The sequence below is a fragment of the Coenobita brevimanus genome, chromosome 48 (genome assembly GCF_032717465.1).
Source record: "Coenobita brevimanus isolate Jiangsu-jjx chromosome 48, ASM3271746v2, whole genome shotgun sequence".
Lineage (NCBI taxonomy): Eukaryota > Metazoa > Arthropoda > Malacostraca > Decapoda > Coenobitidae > Coenobita > Coenobita brevimanus.
In genome coordinates, this window is record NC_137001.1 from 22068862 (window position 1) to 22085322 (window position 16461).

A 16461-nucleotide genomic window follows, 5' to 3' on the forward strand; every position below is an offset into this window, starting at 1 on the left:
TTTTCTTCATCCCTCCCTCACTTCTCTCTCCCATTCACCCCAAACTCTCTCCTTCCTTAACTCTCTTATCTCTACAAAAGGAGTTCCAGCCTGCAGCCCACCAGGGTTGAGTTCAGATGAGCTATGGCAACAACAGTTTTCTCCACACCCCAGCTTCCTTGATGCATCCACCTGGCTAATTAAAATGCTCTCTCTCTCAGATCATTTTCTCTTGTCCATCATCACTCTTCTGTCAGATCACTTTCTTTCTCCCTCAGATCACTTTTTCATCTCCCTCAGATCACTTTCTCATCTTCATCAGATCACTTTCTCTTCTCCATCAGTGCTCTCTTATTTTTATTTTTTACACTGTGGTGTGGCACTCATGATGCGGCCACACATGGCACTGTGCATCTTGGGTGGAGCGGCTGTGGCACTCACCCAAGGCCCAAACTTTCTCGTATTTCCCTGCATCTTACCATGGGAAGGACCCTGGTGAGGCACTGTATACCATAAGGGGGCACTGAATCCCACCATGGCGTATGTACTGTACTGTACCTGTAGCACGGATCCATAGAATTAGTTACTTACCTGTGGAAGACGAATCTGCTTGATCCAAGTACAGTATTACCATCACTCATAAATTCAGTGCCTCACGCAAAATCAACCTCCCCCTTTCCTCTCTCTCATACACAGGGCATTGTCGGAGATAGACGTCCGTTACCGGCGCTCCATACCAGCTCAACACGGCCAGAGGCATTACCTAAACAAGTATCTTTGAATGAGTCAAGCTCTGTACCAGGTTAGACTAAATGATTTTTCATTATTAAAAGGAAAAGAAATAATAAGTTTAAATAAGACTGGTTCAAACAGAACATAGAACCACGATGCGTTGAGTCAGCTGGGTTTGTTTATATTACTGCAACACGGGGAAAGTGTACATACTCTGTAAGTACATACTCTTCATTTAGTATTACAAAATGGATCCATACTTCAGTAAAACAAATTTGGAAAAGAAAAGGGATAAAAGTAAAAAGCAAAATGATGATTTCTACCAGGAACTGGTTGAAGTGGAGACTCACAATAGACTGGTTGAACGTGTACACAAACTAGAAATGGCTTTCAAAAATGAAATTGATGAAATAAAGAAGCAAATGCACTTGCAAAAGGAAGAGATAGAAAAACTGGGAAGGGAGGCCAATAAGAAAGACACAACCATCAGTGAACTAACAGTGGAATTGAATACCCTTAGGAAGAAAGTGAGTGAAATGGCAAGTACAGTAGTCAATCACGAGAGTGTTATGGAAGAGTTAAAAAATGACACAGAGACAATTAGACAAGCAAGCAGTCTTATGGACCAGAGCAGTGATATTGAGGAGAAGATAACACAGGTGAATGAAGCTGTGCAAAGCTACAAAAATGATGTAGAAACCACGTATGCTGAAATGGTGAAAGTAAAGAAAGACTTAGAAACAAGGGTGGAGGAAAAAAGCATTAAAAAGGAAGTGAAAAGAATAATCCAAAACAATCCAAAGTTAGTCAGAGATTCAGTAGAAATAAATAAATCAATAGTAATCACTGGTATAGAAGAGGATGAAATTAAAAACAAGATCACTAGAGACAAAAAGGAGATGGCAAATGTAATTAGCTTACTGAAAGAAGTATCAGAGGAAATCTGTAGTAAAGACATAGAGGAACACAAAAGGTTAGGGAAATACGAGAAAAGCAAGACAAGACCTCTAAAGGTGACTTTCCAGAGTGTAAACACTGTGGAAGAGATACTAAAAAATGCAAAGAATCTTATGGAAAAAGAGGAGTTCAAAAATGTATGGATAAAAAGATGCCTAACACAAGAGGAACTGGAATTACTGAAAGAGAAAAGGGAGGAAGCAAAAACAAAAAATGAGGGAAGATCAGAAGAGGAGAAGAAGAAATTTTTTTTACAAATTACTGTAATAGGATTGCAGGTACGAAAGTGGTACACAAACAGGATGGAAGAAAAAGGAGGAAGTTAGTAGAACCATGTCATGGCAAGTATATAAACAAGATGATAAAGTTGATGTACTCAAATGTGGATGGAATGATATCTAAATTACTAGAGATGAATAATTATGTCAGAGAAAATGAACCACAAATAATATGCCTAACTGAGACAAAATTAACACCAAGGATATCCAATGACATACTAAACTTAGAGGAATACAATATATGGAGAAGAGACAGAAATTTAAAAAAAGGAGGAGGAATTATAATATTAACTAAGAAAAATCTAAAAGTCAAGGAAATAAACCTAGATATACCATCACAAGTAGAACTGATTGCAGTAGAGATCAACACATCTGAAGGTAAAGTAATTGTAGCCAATTTGTATATGCCACCCAAATCAAACACATGGGAAAGAGACGAATATGAGGACCTGGCAGAGAGTACAATTCAGAGTATAAGATCCTTGCTACATAAAATGGAAGAGAAATCGGAAAGAATTATACTAACTGGGGACTTCAATACAAATATAAATTGGAATACTCTAGATATAAATAGCCAAGAAAGCTGTTGGGACCAAAAGCTCCTGGATCTCATACAAGAGTTTTTCTTAACGCAACATGTGAGGGAAACCACTAGAAAAAGAGGACTTGATGTACCTTCAGTGCTAGATCTAATATTTACTAGGCAAGAAAATGACATTGACAGTTTAATATATCACCCTCCACTTGGCAAAAGCGATCATGCAGTACTAAATTATAACTTCAGGATAGCATATGACATAGTAAACAGCAATGACAGTTACAAAAAGAGCCTAAACTATAAAAAGGGAAATTATCAAGACCTAAAGAAGTATTTCTTAGAAGTTGATTGGGAAAATGAGCTTAGAGGACAAGATTTAAATCATTCATTCATTCATTCATTGCCAGACGCCATGTATCCCAAACGGGGTGGCCAAGGGCTTAGAGTTAATTGTTTTACAGGGAGAGGGGCACTAATCCTCCACCAACCCCACTTGACACGTAGGGATGCCAACAGCATCTGGTGTTCCCAGGCGGATTTAAATGCTGTATATAAAAAATTTTGTGAATTTTATGAAATAGGAGTCCAGAAGTACATCCCACAGCACAAAGAAGCAGATAAGAAAATACAGAAATGGTTCAATACAGAATGTAAAAAATCAAAAGAAAGAAGAGATTTGTTGTGGAATAGATACAGAAGACACAATAGTGAAAGGGCGTATAATAATTACAAACAGGCAAGAAACGACTATACAAGAATAAGGAGGGACTATACAAGAATAAGGAGGGAAGCCCAAAAACAGTTTGAGGAGGATATAATAAATAAAAGTAGTGATCAACCAAAGCTGTTTTACAGCTATATCAGAAGCAAAACCAAAGTAAAAGATATAATACAATCCATTACGGACGAGGGAATCACTTATACACAAGAGAAAGATATTTGTGAAGCACTAAATATGAATTTCCAATTAGTTTTTACAGAAGAAAAAAATTTTGAGAGGGACTATGTGGAACACGCATGTCCACACATACTACCAGATATACAAATAGCAGAAAAAGTAATACAGGAGGAGTTAAGTAGATTAGACAGAGGAAAAGCAAGTGGTCCTGATGAAATTTCATGTTGGGTGTTACGAGAATGTGCAAAGGAGTTATGTAAACCATTATTTTTAATTTTCAAGAAATCCTTGAGTCAAGGGAAACTACCTGATATTTGGAAAAAAGCAAATATAGTCCCCTTATTCAAGAAAGGAAATAGACAAAATCCTCTCAACTACCGACCAGTATCACTGACCAGTGTTGTAAGCAAGGTATTAGAAAAACTTATAAGAAAAGCTTGGGTAAATCATCTACAAGAACACAGTATGATAACAGAAAGACAGTTTGGTTTCAGAAAAGGAAAATCATGTGTTACTAATTTGTTGAGCTACTATGACAGAGTAACAAACACAATACAGGAAAGGGAAGGATGGGTGGACAGTATCTATTTAGATTTCAAGAAAGCTTTTGACACAGTACCACACCAAAGACTTTTATGGAAGCTGTACCATCAAGGAGGAATTCGAGGCAAACTGTTTTGTTGGATGCAAGACTTTCTCATAAAAAGAGAAATGAGGACAGTACTAAGAGGAAACTACTCATCATGGAAAGAAGTGACTAGTGGAGTACCACAGGGTTCGGTGCTGGCACCAATCATGTTTTTAGTGTGCATAAATGATATAAACAGTAACACTGGAAATGAGAGCTATCTGAATATGTTTGCAGATGATGCAAAAATACAAAGGAGAATTACTAGCACAGACTCTTGTAGGGAGCTACAAGAAGAATTAAATAAACTTCATGAATGGAGTAGTACATGGCAAATGGAATTCAATGTGGACAAGTGTCATGTAATCAAGTTTGGTAAAAGTGGAAAAAGACCTGATTGGGATTATAAGTTGGGAAATAAAACCCTATACACATCAGAAAGAGAGAAAGACCTAGGTGTGATTATCAATAACAGACTATCTCCGGCTGACCACATCAGCGAGAAGGTACGGAACATGTATACACTGCTTGCAAATATGAGAATAGCATTCACATACATAAATGAAGACATGCTAAGAAGGATAATAACATCATTCATTAGACCAACCCTGGAATATGCATCAACAGTCTGGAGTCCTCATCTCAAAAAGCATATAGACAAGATTGAAAAAGTGCAAAGGGCCGCTACAAGATGGATACCAAACTTAAGGGACCTAAGCTACGAAGAAAGACTAAAAAAAACTGAATCTACCAACACTACAGGAAAGAAGGAAAAGAGGTGACATGATAATGCTATATAAGTGCATATCAGGAAAGGAGAAAATAGACATAAATGATTACTTAACATATGGAGAAGCATCAGCAAGAGGACAATGCAAAAAACTGCATAAGAAGAGAGATGATAAAGACGTAAGGAAATTCAGGTTCCCAAACAGAGCAATTGATCAATGGAATGCACTACCGAATGAAATAGTGTGTGCCAAAACAATTCACAAATTTAAGGATATGTACGATAAATATGGTTTAAGACACGGGACAGTACGAGCTTGACTCATTCCTGTAAAGATACAATTAGGTAAGAACAATTAGGAAAGGTAAGAACATTTTACAAAAGACAATAAAAAGTCATTACAGTATTTATTCAGCAAAAATTATTTAAAAAAATAATTAAATAAATAAATTAACCTCTCCATTCACTAATACAATTCATCCTACATTCCAATAATTCAAGGAAGGTATTTTGCTGAGAGAGGACCAGTCAGTTCTTTAACCATTCTTCTCTATAGTCAATTAGTTTTCATCTGATGGGACTAGGCTATTCTCACAACCTGAATACATAACTGTGGTTGTGTGAAATTCAATAAGCTTAGTTATGAGGGTGGAATGAGTCTCCTTGGTTACTATACTTCTTTCACCTTAATTTGGCCACGATTTTCATCCTGTTGCAGCTTATTTCACATGGATCGATGGAGGGAAAAGACAATATTACAGTCCACCAAACTTTCCATTGCACCTCTTCTTGACTAGCACTATATTCTAGTGGTAATCTATTATGTTCAAGTACTGATCACTTATTTTGACATCACACACACCTATACTTCAACTTCTGTGCATTCCCGTTTAAATTTCAAGATCTTACTCATTCACACACTGGTAAGGAATCAAGTTAACATGACCAAAACTGCACCCACATAGTCTTTCTTTAATCTGACAAAGACCCCTAACCCCGTTCAGCTTGGTTGATGGTTATGTGTAGTCACTTGAAGACTGATTTGACTAGTAAACATGGAGACTCATTCCTACCTCATAACTAAGGTTCTTCGAATTTCATGGAATCAAAACTTAGTATTGAAGTAGTGAAAGCAGCCCAGTTCTGTCAGATGAAAACAAAGTATAATGTTTTTCCAGCACTTAACCCGTTCAACAAGAGGCAATACTTTTTTATTTTATTCTTGCTATCTTCACTCTCTTTTGGTACCAGCTGGGTGGCTACCATGAACTCTGATAGGCACTACCATGAGACTGAAGTGTGGCTACAAGCTTGGTAACCAGCCACACAGACATCACTCCCAGGCAGAGAACTCAGCCACAAGTATTATATGTCAAAGTTGATGCTGAGACTCTCACATTTTTGCAGAACTTATTGTGCATCTTAGATTTTCTTCCCAACAGGTTTCCAGCAACTGTTGGTAAGAAATTAGCTAGTTTTGGCACTTGGTTTAGCTCGCAGTCCCTACAAAACATCAGCTGCACCACTGCTAACCACAGTATGGGGAGTCCTACAGGAGGAAGCATGAGGGTTTTTGACTGACTGACTGCTATTTTTGTGGTGGTCAGGGTGAGGTTCCCATGGTGGTAGGTGTGTACTGAGCCACAAAATGCCCTGTCATGTGATAATATTCTGAGCCAGGAGGTGGGGGGGGAGGTGCCATGGGGTAGGGGGTCATGTTGTGGGGGTATTGTGTCCCCGCCTGACCTAACCAATGTGTGTGGGTTACCTGTGGCATGGTGGTGGTGTGCTGGTGAGGTGGTGGGTGGCTGGGAGCTGGAGGAACAGGAGGAGGAGGAGGAGGCATCATAGAAGTGGACTTTGGAGGAGGAGGAGGCATCATGGAGGTATTCTTAGGAGGAGGAGGAGGAGGCATCATAGAAGTCTTAGTTGTACCATGGGGTGGGTGTGTCGGAGGGGGAGGTGGTTTTGTTGTTATCTGAGATCCCGTGTGCTTCATGCAATGTTGGGTCATGCAAGTCTGCGGCAACCCACACGGCACAGGTCCCGGGTGAGGTAGTGGTGCCATGCCGGCTTGAGGGTGGGGATGGGGAGCAGAAACAGGTGGGGCGGCAGAGGTAACGGGAGCTGAAGCAGAGGAGGCGGTGGAGGTGGGTGGAGGGACTTTCCTCTTGCGTTTGGGGTTCTTCAGCATTCTCAGTCCTTTTTTCCCTGGTTCTTCCTCTCTGCTGCCCCATATTGACTTTACCTAAAAATAAATAAATTAATAAGATAAAAAACTCTCATTATTGTCCCATATTAACTTTACCTCCAAAAAATAAATATATGTTAAAAAATACAGGTCTGAGGCAATGTAAAAATACTGTACAAACCTTCCACTTGTACAACTTTGTTCACTGACAGTACAAAGGAATAAGAAAAAAATTAGATCACTGTTACTAAGGAGTACAAAAAATGTGCTGAAATTTCAACATTACTGATAATTACAGTACACTATATCCATTACCTACCCATGCAGCCTGCCTATGCACTTTGTAACTTCATCACCTTAGTTATTAAAACGCAGTAAAGAATTAGCGCTTGACACTTTAACGCTGAAAGTGTTAAGAGGAATACTCTGAGATGGCTTGGCCATGTGGAGAGGATGGGAAATGAATGACTGAACAAGAGTGTGCATGTCAGTAAGACAGAGGGGGAGACCAAGGACAAGATGGAGGAATGGAGTGAAGAGATATATAGAGGGGGGGGGTGAGTTGGAAGGAGAGCAGCCACATGGTAGAGGACAGAGTGACATCGAAGCATCCATTTGTGGCCATCCATTATGGGATTAAGGTGTCTGCCTATTTATAAACGGAGACTTTAATGATTCTACAATAAAAAAAGAAAGAAAGAAAGAAAGAAAAAAAAAAAAAGCAGATAAAACCCCAAGCTTATTACTGTCTGTTCCGAGAGAGTTATAATTTTTCGGTACTGGTCAGGAACAGACGTGGTGCCCAGTCGTTCAGCCAGGATGGTCTCCCAAACCCCAGTGAGGTGCCGTGCTGTCTGGGAGGAGTTCATCTTCATAATGGTCAGCAGGGAGATGATGTAGTGGTAGAACTCTTGTGTCATCACAATATCTGCGGTGGAATGGAGGGAGTTATAACAGGCATGGTTCAAACACTGTTGCAAAACTAAAAACACCTGTACAAGTCTATCAGAATTTTAACTATGGATGCATATCATTGTGTATTTTCAGCATAACACATTTTAATTATGGTAATTTACTTCTACAACAGGCACTGATGACAAGCCTATAAGCAGTACACTGTAGACCCCTGGGTGAAGCAGCTGCGGCATCCACCCAGGAGCTAAACCTTTTCATATTTCCCTCCATCTCACTATAGGAATGGACACCATACTGAGTTAACCTACTAAATCAACAGGTGTCACTTGGTTATATGGTTACCACTCAACAGAGTACATGGTTTCAATCTTCAGAAAAACATTTGATCTGTCACTCAGTGCAGTCATCTAATGGCAGTACTACATCAAATGAGTGGATAATGGGCATCCCCCTTACTAATCCTAAATACACCCAATCCTAAATATCCTCAAAAATTATCACAAAAACAGTAAGATAAAACAGGAAGGTCTCACCACTACACATCTTGATTAAAACCGAGGCCCTGGCACTGGCGTCGGCAGTGAAGGCGTGACGCACACTGGGATGGAAGAGTGTAAAGTTACAGTGGTGGGTCTTGCACTCCAGTTTGCGGTACACCAACATCCGCGGCAGCGGCAGATCCAAACATCGACGGTTCATTCTGGCTCCCCGGAACACTATTTGGCACTGTCTGGAGTCCCGTCCTGCACCACACTTTAAGAAGAAGAGGAAGACTGACCACGCCAATGACACAGCTACATACAATATTACATTCTCTTATTGTTACCACCAGACAATTTGTTCAGTTCTAGACAAACTTTTAAAAGGGGGGGAATTAGATACTGCCTTAATTAATTCCTCCAATACTAAGTTAAGTAAAATTGTTTAGTGACTGCAAGAATTCAATTTTAAAATGTGACTCCCAACTTAAATATCAGGACCAACTTGCCTAGCCCCAGGCTCCTACACTCCTCATAGAGAAATGTAGGACTGGATGATGGATGGATGGATGGATTTAATGGGAGATAAATAGTGTATGCTGATAAATACTGAGAAAATATGCATTAATCAAATCAAAGAAAAACAGACTGGCATTAACCATGATAAACCATAATAAAAGACACAGTTAAGGTGAAGAACTGGCTAAGGCCGGTATTCTGCCGTGGTCAGGAAGGTTACTAACACCTCTTCCTTACTGGTTTATTTCTGATTCTGCTCTGTTACTAAATTCTTGTGCTTTATTCATGCAGTCTATGTCGATAAAAAGACATAAAAGGCAAAAGAAAGGATGTTACCTTATGGCACACGGGGGGCTTCCACGCCACCCTCTCATTTTTATCACTGACAGTAAAGATATCATAGGGCACGTGTTGGACCACCTCTGACGCCAGTGCGGGTCCCAACAACAATGGTTTGTACCTTGGTGTCCTTCTCTTTTTCTTGGTTTCCCGATTATTTGTTATCCCTTGGGTGCCGGTCAGGCCTGGATCCACCTCCTGCAGAGATACACGGCATTGTAAGATCGTATTCTAGTCAACTCTCCAGGTTTACCACACTTATTTTACTCTAATTTATTTACTATGACTCATTTTTCTCTAACTTACTTTAATTTACCCCAACTTCAACTTATTTAGCCTACACTAACTTTTCCTCTTACTTTACTCCATTTCATTTTAGTCCAACTTTAACTCTGACTAAAAACTGACCTATCTCCATCTTGAATGCTGAGCTATAACAACACAGTAACATTAGTATATGATGACAGTCATGAATTAGTGCTATGGAAAAGATGTAGAGCTGCAGCATTGTTTTCTTTGGCCACTGAGCTATGTAAAATAAGATGCAATGGGATGAAACTCAGGCCAAGTTGAGATGAAAAGGATACAGTCATGAAGCAGTGCTATGGAGAAGTTGCAGCGCTGTAACATTGTCTTTTTCTGTCACTGGGCAATGTGAAAGAAGCTGCAAAATGGGAAAAATCTGGGCCCACTTAAGGTGAAGAACAATAGCAGACCAGTTGTACAGTACATGGCCTCCACAGCTGGGCATTTACTATGAAGAGACAGCAATTTTATGTCAGGTTAGAGTGAATAGAGTATAGAACACCTACTAACCAAGTAAGAATATTTGTGGCAGCTTCCACAGTTTGGTATTTCCTGTATCTCCAACAAATACAGTACTGGGCATATTCTAATCTTCTGCCCTCCATTCCATACTACTACTTTGTGACTAGCATTATTGTAGTTTTGATGCACGGCTACAACTCAGCACTGATGGAGAGATGACAATTTTAGGCCAAGTTAATCATTTACTATGCTGGGTGGTAACCATACAACCAAATGATACCTGGTGGTCTAGTGAGTTAAGGTGCTCCAACCAGATGGGGTCTGTAAGGGTTTTCATCAGAGGGATGGTTGGGGTTTCTCACTCACATAATGCTGCTCAGGGGAAAGTAAGACGTGTCACCCTTGCCCTCAATGTCAGGACTAAGTAGCCTAGCCCCAGGCCCCTACATTCCTGTTTACATGGGAAAAACTGGGATTGGATGAATGAGTGAATGAATGAATAAAGTGAAAAGAGAACAGGAGATCCACTGACCGAATGTGGATGTGGTATTCCTCCACAGTTTGGTGTTTCCTGTATCTCCACAAAACACTCAGCATATTCTGACGTCCTCCCTTCTGCTGCTGCTGCTGGTGTTTCTGCAGGTACGGCCGGGTAAACAGGGTAGCTGTTGACATTTTGTGAAGCAATGGTGTTTTGTCTGGTGTCACTTGCATCCACATTCTGATCTACAGTAGAGCCTTCACTGAAAGCTAGAAAAAGAAACAGATAAATTAGTTGTACTATTTAGCATGGAGATTATGTGTGATGCAATTTTAAGTGGAGTAAAAGGAGTAGTTTTGACATTCTGTGATGCACTGATGTTCTGTCTGGTATCACTCATATCTATATTTTACTCAGCCACACAGCCTTCACTGGGAGCTGGGATTTGAAGTGGATTTTAGGTAGCACTTCTTCACAACTAGTGTCATACTCTACTGTTAATCTCTTGCTGCAACCCAGTACTCAAGATGATGAAACAGCAATTTTGTATTACATTAGAGTAAAAAGGGTATAGCAACTTTAGCCTGTGATCCACTGGGTCAGCATTCATATAAACCTGGGGCTACAACAACAACACTATACCCACCTCTGGCTTTCTTCTTGGCCCGACACTTGGCCGATGCAACACGGCGAAGGAATTTCCGCCTTTCTGTTCTATTCAGTCCCACTAAATCCTCCTGACGGTAATCTCGTTTCTTCGTGCACACTGCCTTCTTGAGGTGGCGGCGTACGTTGCTGCCCTCATATGACCAGTACCCACACCGTCCACATGCCAGCAGCACATCACCAAACACCTCCTGCCCCATCAACATCACCTGTAGTAGTAGTGGTTGCGCTTGTGCTATTGGTGGTGGTGGCAATAATAGTAGCAGATTAGTACCCACACCACTCACACACCAGCAGCATGTCTCCAAACACTTCCTACCACACTAGCATCACAGGAGACAACATTATCATTATCATCATCATTATCATTATCATGGCCTCCTTTCCGGCCTCAGGATGGATAAAGGTATGACTCAGAGTGCAAGGAAAAACCTGAAAGAGGGAAAACTACATCAGCCTGCCTAATTCAAAGAGACAAACTCTCATTCACTCACCAATCAAGTACCTGGAATCCTGACTCCATTTCACAGGCACGAACATCCACACTTACATACTTTGCATTACCTTCTGTATCATATTTCCCTGCACCTCACTGTGGGAAGGAGCCTGGTGAGGTGCTGTCTACCACAAATGGAGGGGGGGGGAGGTCCTTACATGGTGTATGTATTGTACAGTACCTGTAGGATGACCCCACATCAGAAGTTCCTTACTTGTGGTCAAGTTATTACAGGAGTTTTCTTCTCTGCCAGACAGACTGGAGTTAAACACAACAACAACAACATTACCTATCAGCTACACTGTTCCAATACTCATAAACTCTTTAAACACGCAGCGCTGTCTTACTTTTCGACCACCTTTCAGTCTGATGCCCTTGTTTATGGCTTCATGGTTGCGTGTGAAGATTCTCAGGTAAAATGGTTCCTCCTCCCTGATGGCATATATGCGGTGGAGGTTGAGAAACTCTGTGTTGAACCATTCTGTTATCTGAAAAGGAGAGAAAAACACCATCATCACCATTACTGTCATTATCATCATCATCCAGACCTCTTTTCTCTCCTAAGGGTGGGGCGGGGTTGGGTTCAAAACCTAAATGTCATCATACTGCTGCAATTAATACAGTATCCTTTACCTGACTAGTGTATTATACTCTATTTACTCTAACTTAGCCTAAAATTGCCATCTCTCCAGTCTGAACACCCAGCAGTAACAAAAGTAACATAATACGATGCCATTCAGAAGTGCTATGGAGAGGATGCAGAGCCATAGTATTGTCTTTTTCTGTCACTGAGGTATGTGACATAGGCTTAAGTTGCAACAGGACAAATACTTGCACCAAGTTAAGGTAAAAAGAGTATACCATGCTAACTGCTATTGACTACCTTGAAATAAAATAGTTCACACAGTATGCAGGCAGCACCAACCATGCTTTCAGTAAAATCTGACCTCTTTCTTATTTCTGATACTACAGTCAGATGCCTTAGCTTAATCCTGTAAGGGGTGGCCACAAACAAACATCCACATAATCCTATTCACTGCTATTAGGCTGCTCTTCCTCCAACTCATACCCCCTTCTCATATATATCTCTTCACCCCATCCCTCCATATCATCCATGCTCTCACTCTTCCCCCTCTCCCTCCACCTCCCTCACATGCCCTTTTCCTGTCAGTCTCTCATTCTCCATCCAATCCACATGACCAAACCATCTCAAACTTAAGACCTCTCATAGTTGATGAACTTGTAGAGGAATCAGGTTTTGGGTTCTTGAATGGTGAGTGAATGGCAGTGTGGCCTACCTGACTGGCATGCTGTTGTTTATTCTGCCTCTATCATGCTTTTTCTCGATATATGGACCCAACCTCACCTCAGTCCTAGGGTGGGAATGATGATGATGATGATGATGAATACAGTACCGGTATACTGCACACACACACACACACACACACACACACACGTTTTATTTCAATACTCACCTTGGTAGGGTTAGTTTTGCTGATGTCATCTTTGCATCCCATGTATAACAATCCTGGAAATGAAAACATAAAACATATCAATTAAGGATCTAGGAAATGTGTAGGTACAATACAATTAATGACTCCAGTGTGATGCTAATTTAATGTACCAGTGCCACATCTTATTAAAATGCAGTACCAGTACCATACTATGTGAAATATTCCTGTGTTGATTATCAGATTTATTGGTATTATTGCAGTTTTGGACAATGCCTCCAATTTCTTTTTAATTACCTGTATTACCAATCAATAATATGGAGTGGTGGGTGGTGGCAACCATCATCCACTCACTTGATGTAGTGCTGGCTACTTCTTCCTTAGCCTTTATCATTCTTTTTCTGTGCCTGCCCTCCTCTCTTCCTATTTCTCCCATCATTCCTGTCACTTCTTATTGTTTTTCTTTCCTTTACAGGTGGCTTTACATTGAGTGACAAGCCAAATGGTTTCCTGTAAACCAAGAAACCATTTACAACATTGGGTGGTAACCATATAACCAAACCATACGTGTTCCCTACATGTCAGCACGTGGGTTGAAGGAGGGTTAGTGCCCCTCCCTGTAAAACAAATAACTCAAAGTCAAATGGCCACCCTTTACAGGATTATGGCACCTGGCAATATACAGACAGATAGATAAGAATAATATAGTAAACTCAAAGGCATTTTTAGGTTAGGTTAGTTAATGTTTGGTTTGGTTAAATTTTGTTGTTTCGATTTTAGGTCGACGAGAGTTGTCCAAAACGGTAAATTTACTGACATACATCGACTGGCACAAGGAAATCACCAGAGTCTGGGGTTGTACAAGTGCATTAATTCACCAAAGGTTCTATTTATTGTATACTGTATTTGCAGTTTTTGACAGTCATGCCTCTTGGTTATGTTATGTTAGAGTAAATTAGTTAGATTAAGCCTATCTAGTTAGCTTTGGCTGATTAGGTTTAAGTGTAAGGCCAGTTTGAGTAGATTAACTTAAATCTGGTATGGCAGGCTTTGTTTCTTAGGTTAGGTTAGCTTAAAAAAAAAAAAAAAAAAAAAAAAAAAAAAGACCCCTGACTGTTCAACCTGCAAATGTACCACATTTATCCATAAAAAAAAAAAAAAAAAAGTTTACTCACCCCCATTTTCTCTGAAGCCATCCAGGTTAAAAACTACTTGAATCTTATTTGCCAAGTCATCAGATGTCACGGTGGTGTGTTCTTTACTTGGTTGCTCCTCATTTTCCTTTTCAACGTGCACATTTTCATGCAACCTAGTCTCCTTGTTCCCTGTACGGCAACTATCCGCCTCTGAAAACTCTGTCCTTGTGGATTTCGCAGGCATGGGTTTATCCGAATCTCTAACACTGTGTACCGGATCACACAACTCACTATTAATATCGCCAGGGTCAGAACAAGCCTGGCACGTCATGGGGCCACTCTCTTTGCTGCCAATACTGGTGACAACATACAGAGTTTGATCTGCATTGTTGGTGTCTAAATCCGTCTGACAGGAACTGACCGTGTGTGACTCTGAAGACCTGCCAGATTCCTTTCCCACATCTTGAGGCTTTACTTGTGGAGCTGCCATTATCAAGTTGGCCACTAATATCAACCAGTGCTATTTTCCCACACAATTTGAAACGATAATGATCTTAACTTACTTAAATGGACTGTAACTGTCGAGGTAAATATGAGTTTCTGTGCGCTGACGGAAACACCCTACCGGTAACCACACTTGGCTTGGTCTTAAGCACCATTATGCACAATATCACCTCAATAACAGCTGCCATGAAGGTTTAAACGACACGCCCTCAACGCATTTAACGTAAATACTTCGTAACTATTAGATAATCTATGCTGTCACGAGAGGACGCGTTCAAACCGCACAACACAGTCATCTGCTTTTTGTTTGTAAACAAACTGTTGGACATTCGCAAGTGCATCAACGGGCAATTATAAGTTCATTTACTTAGTGTACGTACAAGATACTACCGTGTGAATAATTTAATAAATAAATGAATACAGTAACATATAATATCTAGCACTTTCAATATTTTAATGCAACAAACTACAGCCTTTTGCAACTTCCCGTCGCTCAGTGGCAGAATACCTGCATAAGGTTCAGCATCCTTTCAAGATCACGTCTTCGTGACTAGCATCATCATACAGTTGATCACTTAGTGCAACTCAAGACTTATGATGGAAAGATGTCAATTTTAGGCCTTTTTTTTTTTTTTTTTTTTTTTCCCACCCTTTTGCAACTTCCCATGGCTGTGGCAGACTACAGTACTAGGGCTCATCATCTTTTGCACAGCACTTATTCGTGACTAGCACTATATTCTAGTGTTCATCTTTTGTAACAGCCAGTATTTAGGATAAAGGGCAATTTTCCGCCTAAAGTGAACATATTATAGGCACTACATATCTCTCTACAGTGCAGTTTTCTCTCTTTACCGTCTTATCCAACTTTTTTTTTCCCCATCCTCATGTGTGGTTAGGTAGATCCAGAAAGTAAGGAAAATGGGGAAAATGACAGTGGAAAAACTAATCAGCAGCTTCCCCACTGCATCTGGCCACAATTATTCACCTATTCAAGCTCCCGGCTTCCTGGCTCTTGTATACATTAATGATTTTGTCCACTGTTCTGCACTTATATGCAGATCCAGTTCAGTTAATAATCTTTGCTATCACCTGGCCAAGATCCCTAACCCCATTATGTGTAGTTAGGCTGCAGGATAAATTTGACTTGTAACCTAGGAGACGCTTCCGTACCTCAAAACATCAAAGCAACAATTACTTATTCAGTGAGCGTGCCCCAGTTCCATCAGATGAAAACACCAGATACAGCAACCTATTTTCACCTGATGGGAAATACTTCGTCTCACCATATACCAACTTCAACCCCATTTGAAACACTTTTGACTTCCCATTCTTCAATCTTTTCATAAATAAAACACCTAGCAGTAGTAGCAGCAGCAATGCACGTACTAGTAGCAACACCAGCCTCATCTTAACGTGAACCCAGATGTCCTTCTCCTGCACCTTACCATCCTCGTTTTGAGGGACTAGGACTGGGGAGGGGGCCGAGGGACGCTAGTACAACCGGGCAGCACTACCGCTCGGTCACAAATATCATCATCATCCGGAGTTCCGGACCTCCTTTCCCACACCAGGGCAGGGTGAGGAGTAGCAATGTTCAGACAGCCCAGACTTGCCCCACGCTTCCATTCACTCATCATTTAAACCCCCATAATCCTGGCTCTATTGCATACTCCAAAAAACATTCACCACGTTCTGTACCTTCACATAAACGTATCCGATAGACAGTCCGGACGCTGTCACGTTAAAAGGGATGCCAAATCCCTGATCATGCACTTC

At 40.6% G+C, this 16461-nt stretch overlaps 1 protein-coding gene across 1 annotated transcript; it reads right to left on the minus strand.

The window, feature by feature from the left end:
- Positions 1 to 6343: 6343 nt before the first annotated feature.
- On the minus strand, positions 6344 to 14671 carry LOC145399335 (uncharacterized). The gene is made up of 10 exons (XM_080271991.1): positions 14599 to 14671; positions 14221 to 14562; positions 13070 to 13122; positions 11942 to 12082; positions 11079 to 11307; positions 10484 to 10701; positions 9181 to 9381; positions 8380 to 8599; positions 7678 to 7859; positions 6344 to 6988 (listed from the first exon to the last, which is right to left on the minus strand). The coding sequence occupies exons 1-10, from the start codon at positions 14669 to 14671 to the stop codon at positions 6344 to 6346; spliced, it is 2304 nt and encodes a 767-aa protein (XP_080128117.1).
- Positions 14672 to 16461: the final 1790 nt, after the last annotated feature.

What these genes read in the sequence shown, in the direction of transcription:
- LOC145399335 (XM_080271991.1), bottom strand. Translation starts at nt 14,671, where the DNA reads ATGGCAGCTCCACAAGTAAAGCCTCAAGATGTGGGAAAGGAATCTGGC. An exon ending in AGCCCCCCGTGTGCCATAAG is followed by an intron (nt 8,600 to 9,180) that starts GTAACATCCTTT and finishes TTCTTCTTAAAG; the next exon opens with TGTGGTGCAGGACGGGACTC. An exon ending in TTTAATCAAGATGTGTAGTG is followed by an intron (nt 7,860 to 8,379) that starts GTGAGACCTTCC and finishes ATTCCACCGCAG; the next exon opens with ATATTGTGATGACACAAGAG.